Source organism: Trachinotus anak, unplaced genomic scaffold (assembly GCF_046630095.1).
Source record: "Trachinotus anak isolate AG129_WGS33_773 ecotype Australia unplaced genomic scaffold, CSIRO_AGI_Tana_v1 ptg000009l, whole genome shotgun sequence".
Taxonomy (NCBI): domain Eukaryota; kingdom Metazoa; phylum Chordata; class Actinopteri; order Carangiformes; family Carangidae; genus Trachinotus; species Trachinotus anak.
This window is the reverse complement of record NW_027273860.1, coordinates 18422849-18435020: the sequence shown is the minus strand read 5'-3', so window position 1 is coordinate 18435020 and position 12172 is coordinate 18422849. Positions and strand designations below refer to the sequence as shown.

General features: G+C 42.5%; 1 protein-coding gene across 1 annotated transcript in view; it reads right to left on the bottom strand.

The window, feature by feature from the left end:
* Positions 1-874: 874 nt before the first annotated feature.
* gfod1 (glucose-fructose oxidoreductase domain containing 1) overlaps positions 875-12172 on the bottom strand; it is a 34472-nt gene continuing 23174 nt past the window's right edge. The window contains exons 2-3 of the mRNA XM_071485646.1: positions 7816-8009; positions 875-7526 (exon numbers count right to left, since the gene is read on the bottom strand). Of these exons, the coding sequence (XP_071341747.1) occupies positions 6786-7526; positions 7816-8009 (935 nt within the window). The 3' untranslated portion in view covers positions 875-6785. The remainder of the gene's footprint in view (positions 7527-7815; positions 8010-12172) is intronic.

Below are 12172 nucleotides of genomic sequence, written 5' to 3'. Positions count from 1 at the left end.
TTTTAAAAAACGCATAAGGCCCTCATACTACAGCTCATTAAAACTCTTCTCATTAAATATTCAGTGCAGCAGAACTCAGATATTTCCTGATCTGTTTCAGAGTGCTGCCCATTCAGAGATCAGTATAATACTGTGTAGATAGAGCGTTCACTAATATGCACACCTGCACTGGATGTAGTGATCAAGTGATGTTCTTAATCTGAAGCAGGTGCTGATGATACGTTTACCACAGAGCATGGGCCAGTGGTAGAGGATGTGTCTGCTGAGCTGTTTGACTGAGTAGGGGAGGATGAGATAAACCTCCAGTTAGAACAAACTGAGAGTGAAGAACATGAGAACATCGGATTAAGCTAATGTTATGAACCACTGCGGGGTGTTAAACATCTTCTCACCCCTGGGACACTAAATATAGTGAAAGTCAGCATGAGACCCAAGCTGATTTAAACAAACTGGGTCTGCTGTGTGTGATGCCAAAAGCTGCTCAGTTCTGGGTAATGAGATGATTTAAGCAAAGTTGCTATGGTCTAAAATTAGAAGATGAATTTGGAGACAATGAAGTGAGTTATGGCAACAATGTGCAGTGGAGAGGTAAACTATAAGGTGCAGTATCGAGTGCAGCCAGCAGGGGTCAGCAGACGTTCTCTGTATCCTGTGCAGCTTTAAAGGAGTTGGAGGACCTTTGCATAATTTGCCATCAAAAAGGACTCCTGTAATAAGCGGAAACAGAAAACCTGATCAATAGCAGGTGTGTTTTTTTTTTTGTTTTGTTTTTTTTTGTATCTTACACACTTCAATATAGACATATACAGGGAGAATGAGACATTTCTGGTACCTGACACCAAAAGATATCACTTAAAAAAAGAAATTAGAGTCATTACGGGTTTACATATTTTTTATTCCATAGAAACTGCAGCATTAGACAAGTGCTGAAGCAGTAAACCATGTTGCAGACTCACAAAGTCACGCTTTTTTCACCCCACGTTTCCACACACATACCCTCATCCACACACATTCAGTCAATGCTGAGCACTGGTGCAGGGACATGAGACAGTAAACCTCTAGTACAGGAGTCACACAGTCAATCCAAAAAAGAAAGATGGAAGGAGGAGAGAGGAGGGAGGGTCATTTCACACTTTAAATCACGCAGAAAACTCAGGGGGTTTTTATTTGTGTAACACCCACTGACCTCCTAAAAATGGCATATCATCCTGAACGGATAGAAAATATAAATTATTCCTACAGTAAGTACATTCTCTAGATTAAGACCCATAAATATGCGTTTGAGAGCTCAGTATGTACAGAGGTCCATGCGTCCACAATATACACACATAACAATAAATATCGGATATAGTCACAATACAGCATCAAGATGGATTTTTCTTTAAACAAGTATAGAGGCTACAGCAAGACAGGGCAAGAGTCAGCATTCATAACCCAGCTCAGGAAAGGTGTTCACAACCTGTATCTGTCAGTTATTAGTTTTTATTAAAGGGCGTTGCCTTGGTTACGCCTGTCCTGCCTCCAAAAGATGAGAAGAGAAGAGGAAATGTTTTTTTTTTGAGGGGGGGGCAGAAGCACCAGTGAGCTTGTCCTCCAGGCTTCAACCTGACTCACAATAGAGAGAGAGAGAGAGAGAGAGAGAGAGAGAGAGAGAGATAGCAAGAAAAAAACCTGAAACTAAAAGTCAACCTGTGAAAAACGAGAAATGACAGATCAGTGAAAAGCAAATCAAACACTGTCGCCTTTGGGAGATCAGGCTTTGATTGGTCAGTCTGAGAAAGAGGGGGAGACTTAGAGGGAGAAAGTGTGAAAGAAAGTGTGTAGACATATGGAGGAGTGAGGGCGGTGTGTTACTGCCTGAGTGAAAATGAAAGAGAGAAAAAAAAAAAAATTCAAGACAGGACCTAGTTTTGGCAACGTGGCTTCCGGTTGCTAAGTAACGGTCTCCGAGGGCAGAAGAAGCGCCTCTTTTGAGGTTGTTCGTCTCCAAAATGAACAGTTTTCACCCGACCCCACCTCCACCCTCCACCCTCCTCCCCTCCTCAGCGAGTGAGGGCCTTTCCTGAACAGTTTGTGAATGCTGGCAAAGCGAGAATAAGCAATTCATCATCCTGACTGTCAGCAAAAGAAGGCAGTCAAAGTGCAAAGTGAAGCACAGACTCGGCTCATCCTTAACAGGCCACGAGCAGCAAGCTTAATGGTAAACAAAACAGTCCTTGGCAGCACAAAGCCAGACATAAAAAGAACAGCATTTGTATCACGGGAAACACGAGTCCTCTTTTGCAGACCTGTACTTCAGTGGTGGCACAGCAGGAGATCGTCTCAACATCATTTTGATGTCTGAACATCAGCTATGACATGTAACAACTTCTCAGCCAGCTTAAAAAATATTCAGTGATTCAACATTGAAAAAAAAAAAAACAGTCAAGAGATGTTTAGCAGAAACAAAGATTTGATTCTGCTGACTATTTAAAATGCATCAGATCCTCATACTGTTCTGTATCAGCTCATTAAAATTCCCCTCATTAAATATTCAGTGCTAAAGAGCCCAGATAGTTCCTCATCTGTTTCTGCTGCCCATTGAAGTCCATACAGAGATAAGTGTGAATCTGTGTCACTTCTACGCAGCAGATTGTTGTAAGTGTTAAGTAAAGGGTAAATTAAATTCCTGCACTTTTCTGTTTCCGTTTTTTTTTTGGCTGAAATGGTCCTGTAAAGTTCATAATCTGAAGCAGATGTTAATGACATATTTAGCACAGAGCATGGGCGACTGTTAGAGGATGTGTCTGCTGAGCTGTTTGACTGAGTTTCCATGGAGGAGACACAAACTGAGTGAAGTTTCCAGCACTTGAAAGACCTCAAGAACATTTGATTAAGCTAATGTTATGAATATCTTCTCACCCCTGGGACACTAAATATAGTTAACTTACTCTCAGCATGAAACTCAAGCTGATTTAAACATACTGGGTCTATTGTGAGAGGATCAGTATACACACAGATGCCAAAAGCTCCTCAGTTCTGGGTAATGAGATGATTTAAGCCAAGTTGCTATGGTCTAAAAACAGAAGATGAGTTGGGAGACAAAGGTACGATATTTGAAAACAAGCAGCCAATGTAATTAAAGCTCAGGACACGAGATCCGTCTTCGTGGTGATGCTACCGAAAACAAATGATTAACCTTCAGTTTGCTTCATGTAACCCTGTAAATAAGAATGGTATGATCTTTCGTCTGTGGAAGAAGACCTGGACTAAACCACTCTAAGAGTTTGAAGGGGGGTACAGGCCACAGACTTTATTTCCATACAGCATAATTTACTTGCCATTATCACTGGTTTCCATTCTGTTTTTGCTCAACACATAAAGCAATACACACAATTGATGTGTTTGATTGCAGTATACAGGCCATCAACTGCCTGTCCAACATTAGCTGTAGGTGTAATCTCTTGTCTCTCACCTTAGATCCCCTGCACATATCTATCAAGGGGAAAGAAAATCATTCACCTCCAAATCAGACTCCACAGGTGTAAACATCCAAGGCTACTTCAGCTTACACTCATAAACCAGATAGGAATAAAGTTTGTTTACAGGTTTGAAGGGGCAGAGAAAACCTGAATGTAGGAACCATGATTTGGACCCTGGACAATTTCTTCCTTTTTCCTATTTCCTCTACAGCGCCTGACTATCTGGCATTTATAGTTTGAGAATCGTTATCAGACAAAGGGGGAAAGTCTATATGCAGATTTGATAAGGCGCTTGGGACACAAGGGGTCATAACATAACTTGAGTTATCTTAACGAGAGATAGCTTATCAGTGTTGGACTCAGAGGTTTTTCAGGCAGACTGACGTCCAACGACACACAGTGTTACAAAGTCCTGTGTGGCTGACCACACCACAGCACAGGCTGTAATGTGCCCTCACCTCAGCTAAGCATCAAAACAAAACACTAAAGGATATAAAGGGGTCAGACAGTACTGTTAGATACTACGACCTATGAACAACTAGAGTTGACAGTGCAGTTATGTTGGATTATGACTGTGATGATTTATGACACTTCACCGATCTTCAGATCAAACATAAAGCTTTCCTTCACAACAGTGTGTTCAAACTATTTTGGTCAATATTTGATCAGTGGGGAACTAAGAAGCTGAACGCTCCAAGGCCTCAGTCTGCTGTTCATCTCCCAAATACACTGCAGGTCAGTCCACAAAACTTCAACAGCAAAAACAAAGAATAAATACCGTAACACTCATCGAAACATGTTCCAGTTCCTTGGTTTATACAAATAAAATACATACAGTACTTTTTTTATTTCTTAGACAAACACATAGTTTTATAATATGTTCATATGTTCATTTTCAGTAGTCGTTACATAGATAGTATTTCAGCACAGCTTAAGAACCTGAAACCACACAGGGACACAGAGATGCATAAAAAAAATCAATCTTTTGGCTCGTAGGTCAGTGTTGTTCTTTCACCTGTACTGAGTGATACGTCAAGTCCAACCTTATTTGCAAAATACTTTCTGATGGTTTGTTTTAGCCATCTTATGTGATGGATAGGTAGGAAAACACAATGAGAAGTTAGGTTTTCTGCAAATGAAAAATCACGATGAGGCATAAATGATATCCTCTTATATGATTTTGTTTTAAATTTTCACCAGCCGCCATAGCAGGGCTGATATTGTTTCCACCTTTTACCATGAGTGTGTGTGTGTGTGTGTGTGTGTGTGTGTGTTTGTGTGTTTGTGTGTTTGTGTGTGTGCCATCATAGGAAAGTAACCCTGGAGACACCTACTGGAGTGGGAACTAGCACAGAGGCAGTTTTGAGCGCTTTGTTAGGTGCTTGTATGTCTGTCTGTGTTTTGTCACAGCGACAGCGTCACAACTGTGAAAGAGACAGTCACAAAACTTCACAGGTGTGGTAGTTGAGCTCAAAATGGAGGCTGAGTTCAAAGATGGCTGTAGTCTGACCCTTGAGTACTGATGTAGTAATGTGTTAATGACTGCTGACTACTCATGGGTTGGAACATCAATGTGTTGATGGGCTGGTGTAATTGTCTCTAGTTTTTTTCTTCCCTCTTCTGGATGAATCCTGTTGTACTTCTGAGGTTTTGAAAGGAAGCTGCACTCAGACATGCTGAGAATTAAAGGCTAGTTATGTTAAATATTATCATTATTATATAAACCCCATGAAAAGTCAACAATGAATTGATCTTACACTCACATGCACTGTCTATGTACCCAAAACCTGATCTGATATCTTTATCATCATTGCTTGAGTAAATCCTACCTGCACTGTCCAACACCTGCAAGTGTGTGTATTAGTCAACAACTAAATGCCGGAAACGAAGCTGCAAAAGGCACAGATTGTATAATGAAAACAATTAGTCAAAATGCTACGCTGAGCTCAGTGGAACTGCAAACATGTTGACTGGTGCAGCTTTAAAGATTTACATCTTCAATCAGAATCAGTACTGTCAGAGAGTACTGAGGAACGGATTAACCCTTTGCTTTTCATGGGATTTTCTCACACTAAGAACAACACCAGCCTTGGCATTTAACACCTCTGACAGAAAGTGAAATAATTGCAAATATATTCCACTATCACTGTTAACTGGCTGCAAATTTCCAGCCTCACTGTAAGTCTGGGTTCAGTGCATAATGACAAGCCTGCACGTTTCTCTGCATGTCAGTGGTGACCCATATATTGCGATATGTGGATAAAACCCCTACATAGCTTAGTATTTACTTGCAACTTAGCGCAAGACTGTATCACCATCCACATTTAAGGCTCAGTAGAGATATGTACTGACACATCACACAGAATTCAGTAGATTTAGTGGCTGTGCTTTATGATGACAGAAAATAAAAAATAAGCATCACTGCTTTGGCTGCTCATACAGGACTCGCAAACTGATGCACAGGCTGCTGTAACTGCATAAAGGCAAACCATAGTGCATGTTAACCATTGACTCCACAATGGAAGATAAAAGTATTTCTGGTGCACACCACAGCCTGAATATATTGCATACATAAACCAGAAGGTAAAACCCCTCTGAAAACCCACCAGCCAAACTATTGATTTTTTTTCTCTCACTTGTTTAACAGGGAAGCATAACGGAGCAGACAGAGACTCAAGCTATCAAGCACATTGATCTTTTTTTTAAACATTCACTTGGTAAAACTAGCAAGTACTTCAGATGGTAGCAACGATAGAGCGGCACAGTTTTAACTGAGAGGACTGTCGTTCTTCCTTGGCTGTCCTCATGCGGACCCACAGTGTAAGGTGTTGACTTCCAGACCCAGTCAAGTAGAGGAAAAGCAGAGATGAGAGGCGCAATACCTTTATGGTCAAGCAGAACACAGTAGCATTAGTTCCACTCCCAGATCTGCCTCTATTGTAGAACTGTACCTCATCTTTCTGTTGCATGAATCAGTTTGATTTACAAGTGCATCTCCCCAGAAGGGCTCAAGTCCTCTGTCAAAGGAGAAAAAAAGGAAAAGACCTCCTCATAAATAAAGGTTTGATTATTAATCACATTGCTTTTCCTCTGCTGCGGAGGCAGGGTGACAGGAAACCATAACTCTCTGTATTATAGTGGTGTAACCTCTCTGTCTGTGGACTTGAGAGTATTAAAACAATCCGTCGATCTATTCAACTACTGATTCCAGTAGCTGTATGAAAAAAGTTCCAACAATACCAATGCCCTTCCAGTGCCACCTCCATTTTTTAAGGTAACACAGGCGTTCAGCCATCCTGATGAGATTAGCACATCAGCCAGATGCTAACAGTAGAGGGACATCCTACTCCGCCTCATGGCCTCGCTGATTAAATAGGCCGGATTGACCTCTGGTTCTTCCGTCATCACCACAATGTTCTGCCATTCTCCACACTGGTTGGATTTCTTGATGGTATCCACCACACAAAGAGCATAGAGGCAATCCTCAAAGGTGGCAGCCATCGTCAGAGGCCTCCCATCCCACGTCCGCCGGTCGTCTTGGTCCTGAAAGGCCTGCCGCACGGCCTGGATCATGCGGATCGTCCCGGTGAGATACGGGGACGGAATGTCACTGAAGGCCTTCTCCGGTAAGGAAGCCTTCTCAAGAGGCGTGGTGTCTTTGAGCAGCAGTTCAGGGCCGCCACCACTTCCTCCGCCCCCACTGTTCTTCTGTCCATACAGGTCCGTCCCCGTGACTGTTAACCGCCCGACGGTGCCCACGACGATTACCTCCTGACGAAACTCTCCAGGTACGTTAAAGTTGAGTGTGACGGTGCAGCAGGCGCCTCCCTCCAGTACCATCTGGAACGTGCAGAAGTCGTCGCTGGTGATCTGACGGATGCCCCGGATGTGGTCCGTTTGTTTGACGAAGGTCTTAAGGAAGCCGTGGACTTTTGCTGCACGCTGGCCCGTCAGAAAAGTAAGCAGGTCGATGATGTAACTGCCCACTGAGTGCAGGCCGCCACCTCCCATCAGATCATCACAGCTCCAGTTGTATTTCTTCCCCAGGAGACTACCACTGTGGACCTTTGGGGCAAAGAACAGAAATTGTGACAAGGTCTTTTAGGTATCATATTAGATCTTTTTTCACTTCAATGTGATCAGGTAATTTAGAACAGAAACATCCAAGAGGTTGGGTGCAGTCAGAAAGTATCAATGCTACTAAAATGCAGTTGAGCAAGATACTGACTCCTTGCCAGCTCTATTGGTTCTGCTCTAACTCAACCTGACCTCAAGAGGAAGTATCCCATTGTTGTCATTATTATAAATGTAGAGAAAGCAACTGAAAAACAAGCTTTGATAGTTTTTGTCTCACCTGGGCCTCACAGACTAGAAGCTCCCCAATGTATCCTTCCTCTAAGAGCTCCTTCATTCGAACAAAGGCTGGCAAGAAACGTAGAACATTTCCCATAATGCTCAGCAACTTGGGGTAGTACTGGGCTGCTGACATCATTCGGAAGGCATCCAGAGGCGTGGCGGTCCTGTCACAGATGACGTTCTTTCCAATACCTTAGAAAAGAGAGGAGAGACAGCTGGGAATGAGCCATGTGAGTGAGTTTCACTGTTTTGCTGTAGAAGTTCATTGTTTTGACGGGACTGTTACCTTCTATACTGGTAATGTTAAGATGAAGAAAAGTAGGGAACAAGAGAGGAAGAGAGAGAGAGAAGTAATACGGTCAGCTTTAGCAACACTCACAGACATAATATCCTCTTGAGCTTGAAAACATCCCCTGAAGAAACAATGCAGTAATGTAGAATGTGGCAACTCCCAAAATAGCTGACTCAAGAATTCCTAAACTTTCCGAACTTTCCCCTCTGAGTCATTGGAAGTTTATGACAAAATGTTTCTTGCAAAAACACAGAATGCAGCTAACAGGCAAGATGCTCTTCTGAAACCTTAAGAGTAATAAAATATTAGAACGACTCCTCATTGATGTTGCTGCTACTCTGCGAAAATTGTATATTAATGTTAACACTCAAACCCATTTCCACAATTAAAATATAGACCCATAAAACAATAACCAGAATACTAAATATTGACAAAATCTGAATCGCAGAATGCTGTTTGGAAGGGCTTTGATGTTGGCAGGCATGCAAGATGCTGCAGTCAAAACTGCGTGGAGTATGTGGTGTAAGACTGCACAGCTCAGAGAGCTTTAGACAGGCTTGACTGGTATTGCCAGAGGCCTGATGAAAGGTTGATAAAAAGACGAGTACGGGAGGCGCAGGAGAGATGGAGAAGGGAGGAGAAGAGAAGCATGTAGACACTGTACAAAACCTAATTAAGATCACTTCCAGCACATCAAAAGGTCCACCGGTGCCAGCTACACCCAAACACAACAGAGAGAAGAGGTTGGACAGTAAAGTGAAGCAACACAGACAGGAACAGTCTTTTCTGTTATGGCATTCAACTTTTACAGGGCAGTCAACTGGAAGGAGACGGACAGGAGCCAGTGAACAGTATGCAAACAACATCATTACCTGCATTCAGACCTGACCTTTTAATGTTACAAGAACATGGTCTGTTTTTTAGGATTAGGTCTGCACGTAGTGATTGTTTTCATTACTAAATATATAGAAAGACGTCCATCACTGTCTTCCAGCGCCCGAGGTGGCGTCTTCAAATTGCTTCTCATTCAATTTACCATCATGTGAAACAGAAAAAAAGTGGAAAATTCTCACAAATTTAAAGGCTGACACCAATGTATGTTTGTTATTTTTCCTTAATGAATGGCTTGAATGTAAAGAAAAGGAGTATATCATACAATATTCAAATTTGTGTTGGTTAGTACTACAGCCCACATGAGAGAAAGTAAAGCTCATCTGCTGTTGTCACCAACCCATTAATAGCCTGTGACACTCTTTTTCCAAAGCACACAGATAGTATTATTTATAACCTCAAACAAATTCATTAATGAACACCATGAAGTCACAACAAAGACATCACATCAGTGTTGTTCAAAGTGATTCAGAAGATAGACTCAAAGTGTTGGTCACTGTGGTGTAAATACACTCTAGGAGATAAGGGGCAAAAGCCACAGTCTTCATTCAGTAGTCTGAGTCAGCGCCCACAGTGTCCCATCCAGTCTAAAGGTAGATGTCCATGTGTTTTATGATTATAAAGCAGGTCTAGGTTCTATATTAATACTGTGAAAGTATCAAAGCCTCAGTCCACAGAGAAATGCACACAGTCTGTATTCAGAAAGCCTTAAAACGAGCCGTCAGGATTTCTGTAACTTTGTGATGTCACAACAAAGCAGTCACCACCCTCAGGCCCCGACCACCTGGACCCACCATCCAACCTTAAAGGATTTGGTTTATCTGAGTTTTTATCTGAAATCTGCTATACTTTTATTCGATCTCTCAGTAAACAGTCAGCCAATCAGAAGAGAGGCTCAGATCCTCTCTTCTGATTGGCTCACAGGCCTGTTGTTACCAAAGCTCCAGAGAGACGCCTGAGAGAGGAGATGTAAGACTACACTGAGATGGTTTTTGGTTCTTAAAACCACGAATATATCCTCTTATGGATATCAACACCTCAAATAAAACACAGGAAAAGTGTAAAATATGGGACCTTTGAGACAGAAAAAACGGAACCTATTTTTTAACAGACAATAGATTTTCTCCAAGTAGCAGGAGTATGAGTGTGATGCTTAAATCTGAAAACAATGAACTAAAGTCTGAATAAAAGAAAACTGGTTGACAAAACACCCCAACTGCGTCAAGCTATTAATACATGTAAAAGATTTATTTTGAGCAATGTGACATCTAGATGTCCTTCTGGTAACTTCTGCCACTATTAGCTCACACTGTCCTCTAATTGCTGTGGTCACACAGTGTCAGCAAGGAGTCGGTCAGAAAGTGTGGGGACGTCACTCTACACACACATTCCACAATCCCCCAGAGTGTGAAAAGCAGCATGCGGCTTCTCTTCCGCTCCTGGTGGAGGGGTTTTGGGTGGAGGGACTGCTACGGAAGTGAAACTTACCACGCTAATCTGCCATTAGCTCCAATCGGCCAGGCCAGGAAATTAATCCCTTTGACCCACTTCTGAGGAACGCCATGAGAGTCCCCACCCACCACCCAACCCCTGCAGACACACAAAGCCAAGTAATAACAGTGCACCCTGGTCCCTTTCTTTTTGGCAGCACCACACACAAACAGATACTGGGAAGATGCATGGCCCTGGGTAAGGCCCTTCTGGGTAAATGCTAAATGCTCTTGACTTTTCTAGCGCTCGCGTTGAGCTCCGTATCTTTAAAATAGCTCAACAGATTTTCTTCTCTTCATGATTTAGCCAAAACACACAGAAGTCCCTTCAGTAAGTTCCTGGATCTAAATTACTGAAGCCCGAGACTGAACTTAAGGCTTTTTATGCAGTGTCATCTCCACCATGACTGTACTGACATGCCATCTCAAGCTGTGTGCGACCTTTTCAGAGATAAAAACAGCTCCTCTTCAGATCAACAATGACCTTTTGCTCCTCATGCACAAAGCTCTGAAAGGTCAAGGCTGGCTTAGACAGGTCAGTGTGTTGAGTCATCAGAGCTGCTCAGCCACTCAGAAGATGTATTGTGTGTCTATGTCTCCAGCAGATTATAGACGCACCTGAGCCTCAGATAAACATCACACCAGCTACTGCAGCAAACCAACAGCTGAGAGATAAAATGACATTGCACCAAAGGGACATTTGTTAGAGCGCAGCAGAGAGAGGAAGCAGACAACAGAGACACAAGGAGTGGAGCAATCAAAACATTTCATGTGAAAATGCTTTGAGAGACGGTGTATTTGTGTTAAAGTATGCTCCCACAACCTTCCCATCCCTACACCCATGCTGCTTTTCCCTGCTTGATGCAAATGCACAACTGATGCTCAAAAGGTAAAGATCTCATCAATAAAAAAAGACAGTTGTGTGTTGGGGATTCATATGACAACATCAGTTACCACAAGAACAAAATCTATTGGCTTTAATGTCATTATGTTATTAAGGTAAGATGGAATACAGGATCAACAGGTGGATTTCTGCAGCATCTACAGTGTGAACCATGTACCAGACTCTCATGGAGAAAAGTGAAACAGAATATCTCTGTTTATTGGTCAGTCTACGTCCAAACCCTCCACTATGTTCATGAGATTTGAGAAAGTGCCTGAAAGATTGAGACTCTGAGAGATTCCTATGCAAGGTGGCTAGGTTGTGTTTAACAGTGCCTGAACTCCAAACTGGGAAATTGGGGCGCTTGCATCTCACAGTTTTTGTTACCTTCCAAATCTGATAATACAATGATCTTAGCCACACGATTACGCAACTGTGTTGAGATGAGACAGTAAGCAAGGTTTGTACTTTTCTCTCAAGGTCTCTTTATTCCTCACACTCACTTTCTGCGAGTTCAGCTCTGTGAATACATGTTTACCTTCCGACATGGTGTTGACATGTCAGACAAACTAGTTTGGTAGAGGTACGGTGAGGAACACAAAGATCCAGAGGGAATACAACCCCTGCACCTTTATGTGGATATGAGCAAGTTGAGGTAATTTGAGCATCTGATAAGGACGGCTCCTTGACTCGTCCCTTTAGCGGGTTTTCTTTGCACGTCCACTTGGGAGGTTTCCCCAGGGACAGACCCAGAACATGCTACATCAGTGGTTCCTAACCTTTTCCAATTCATGGCCCA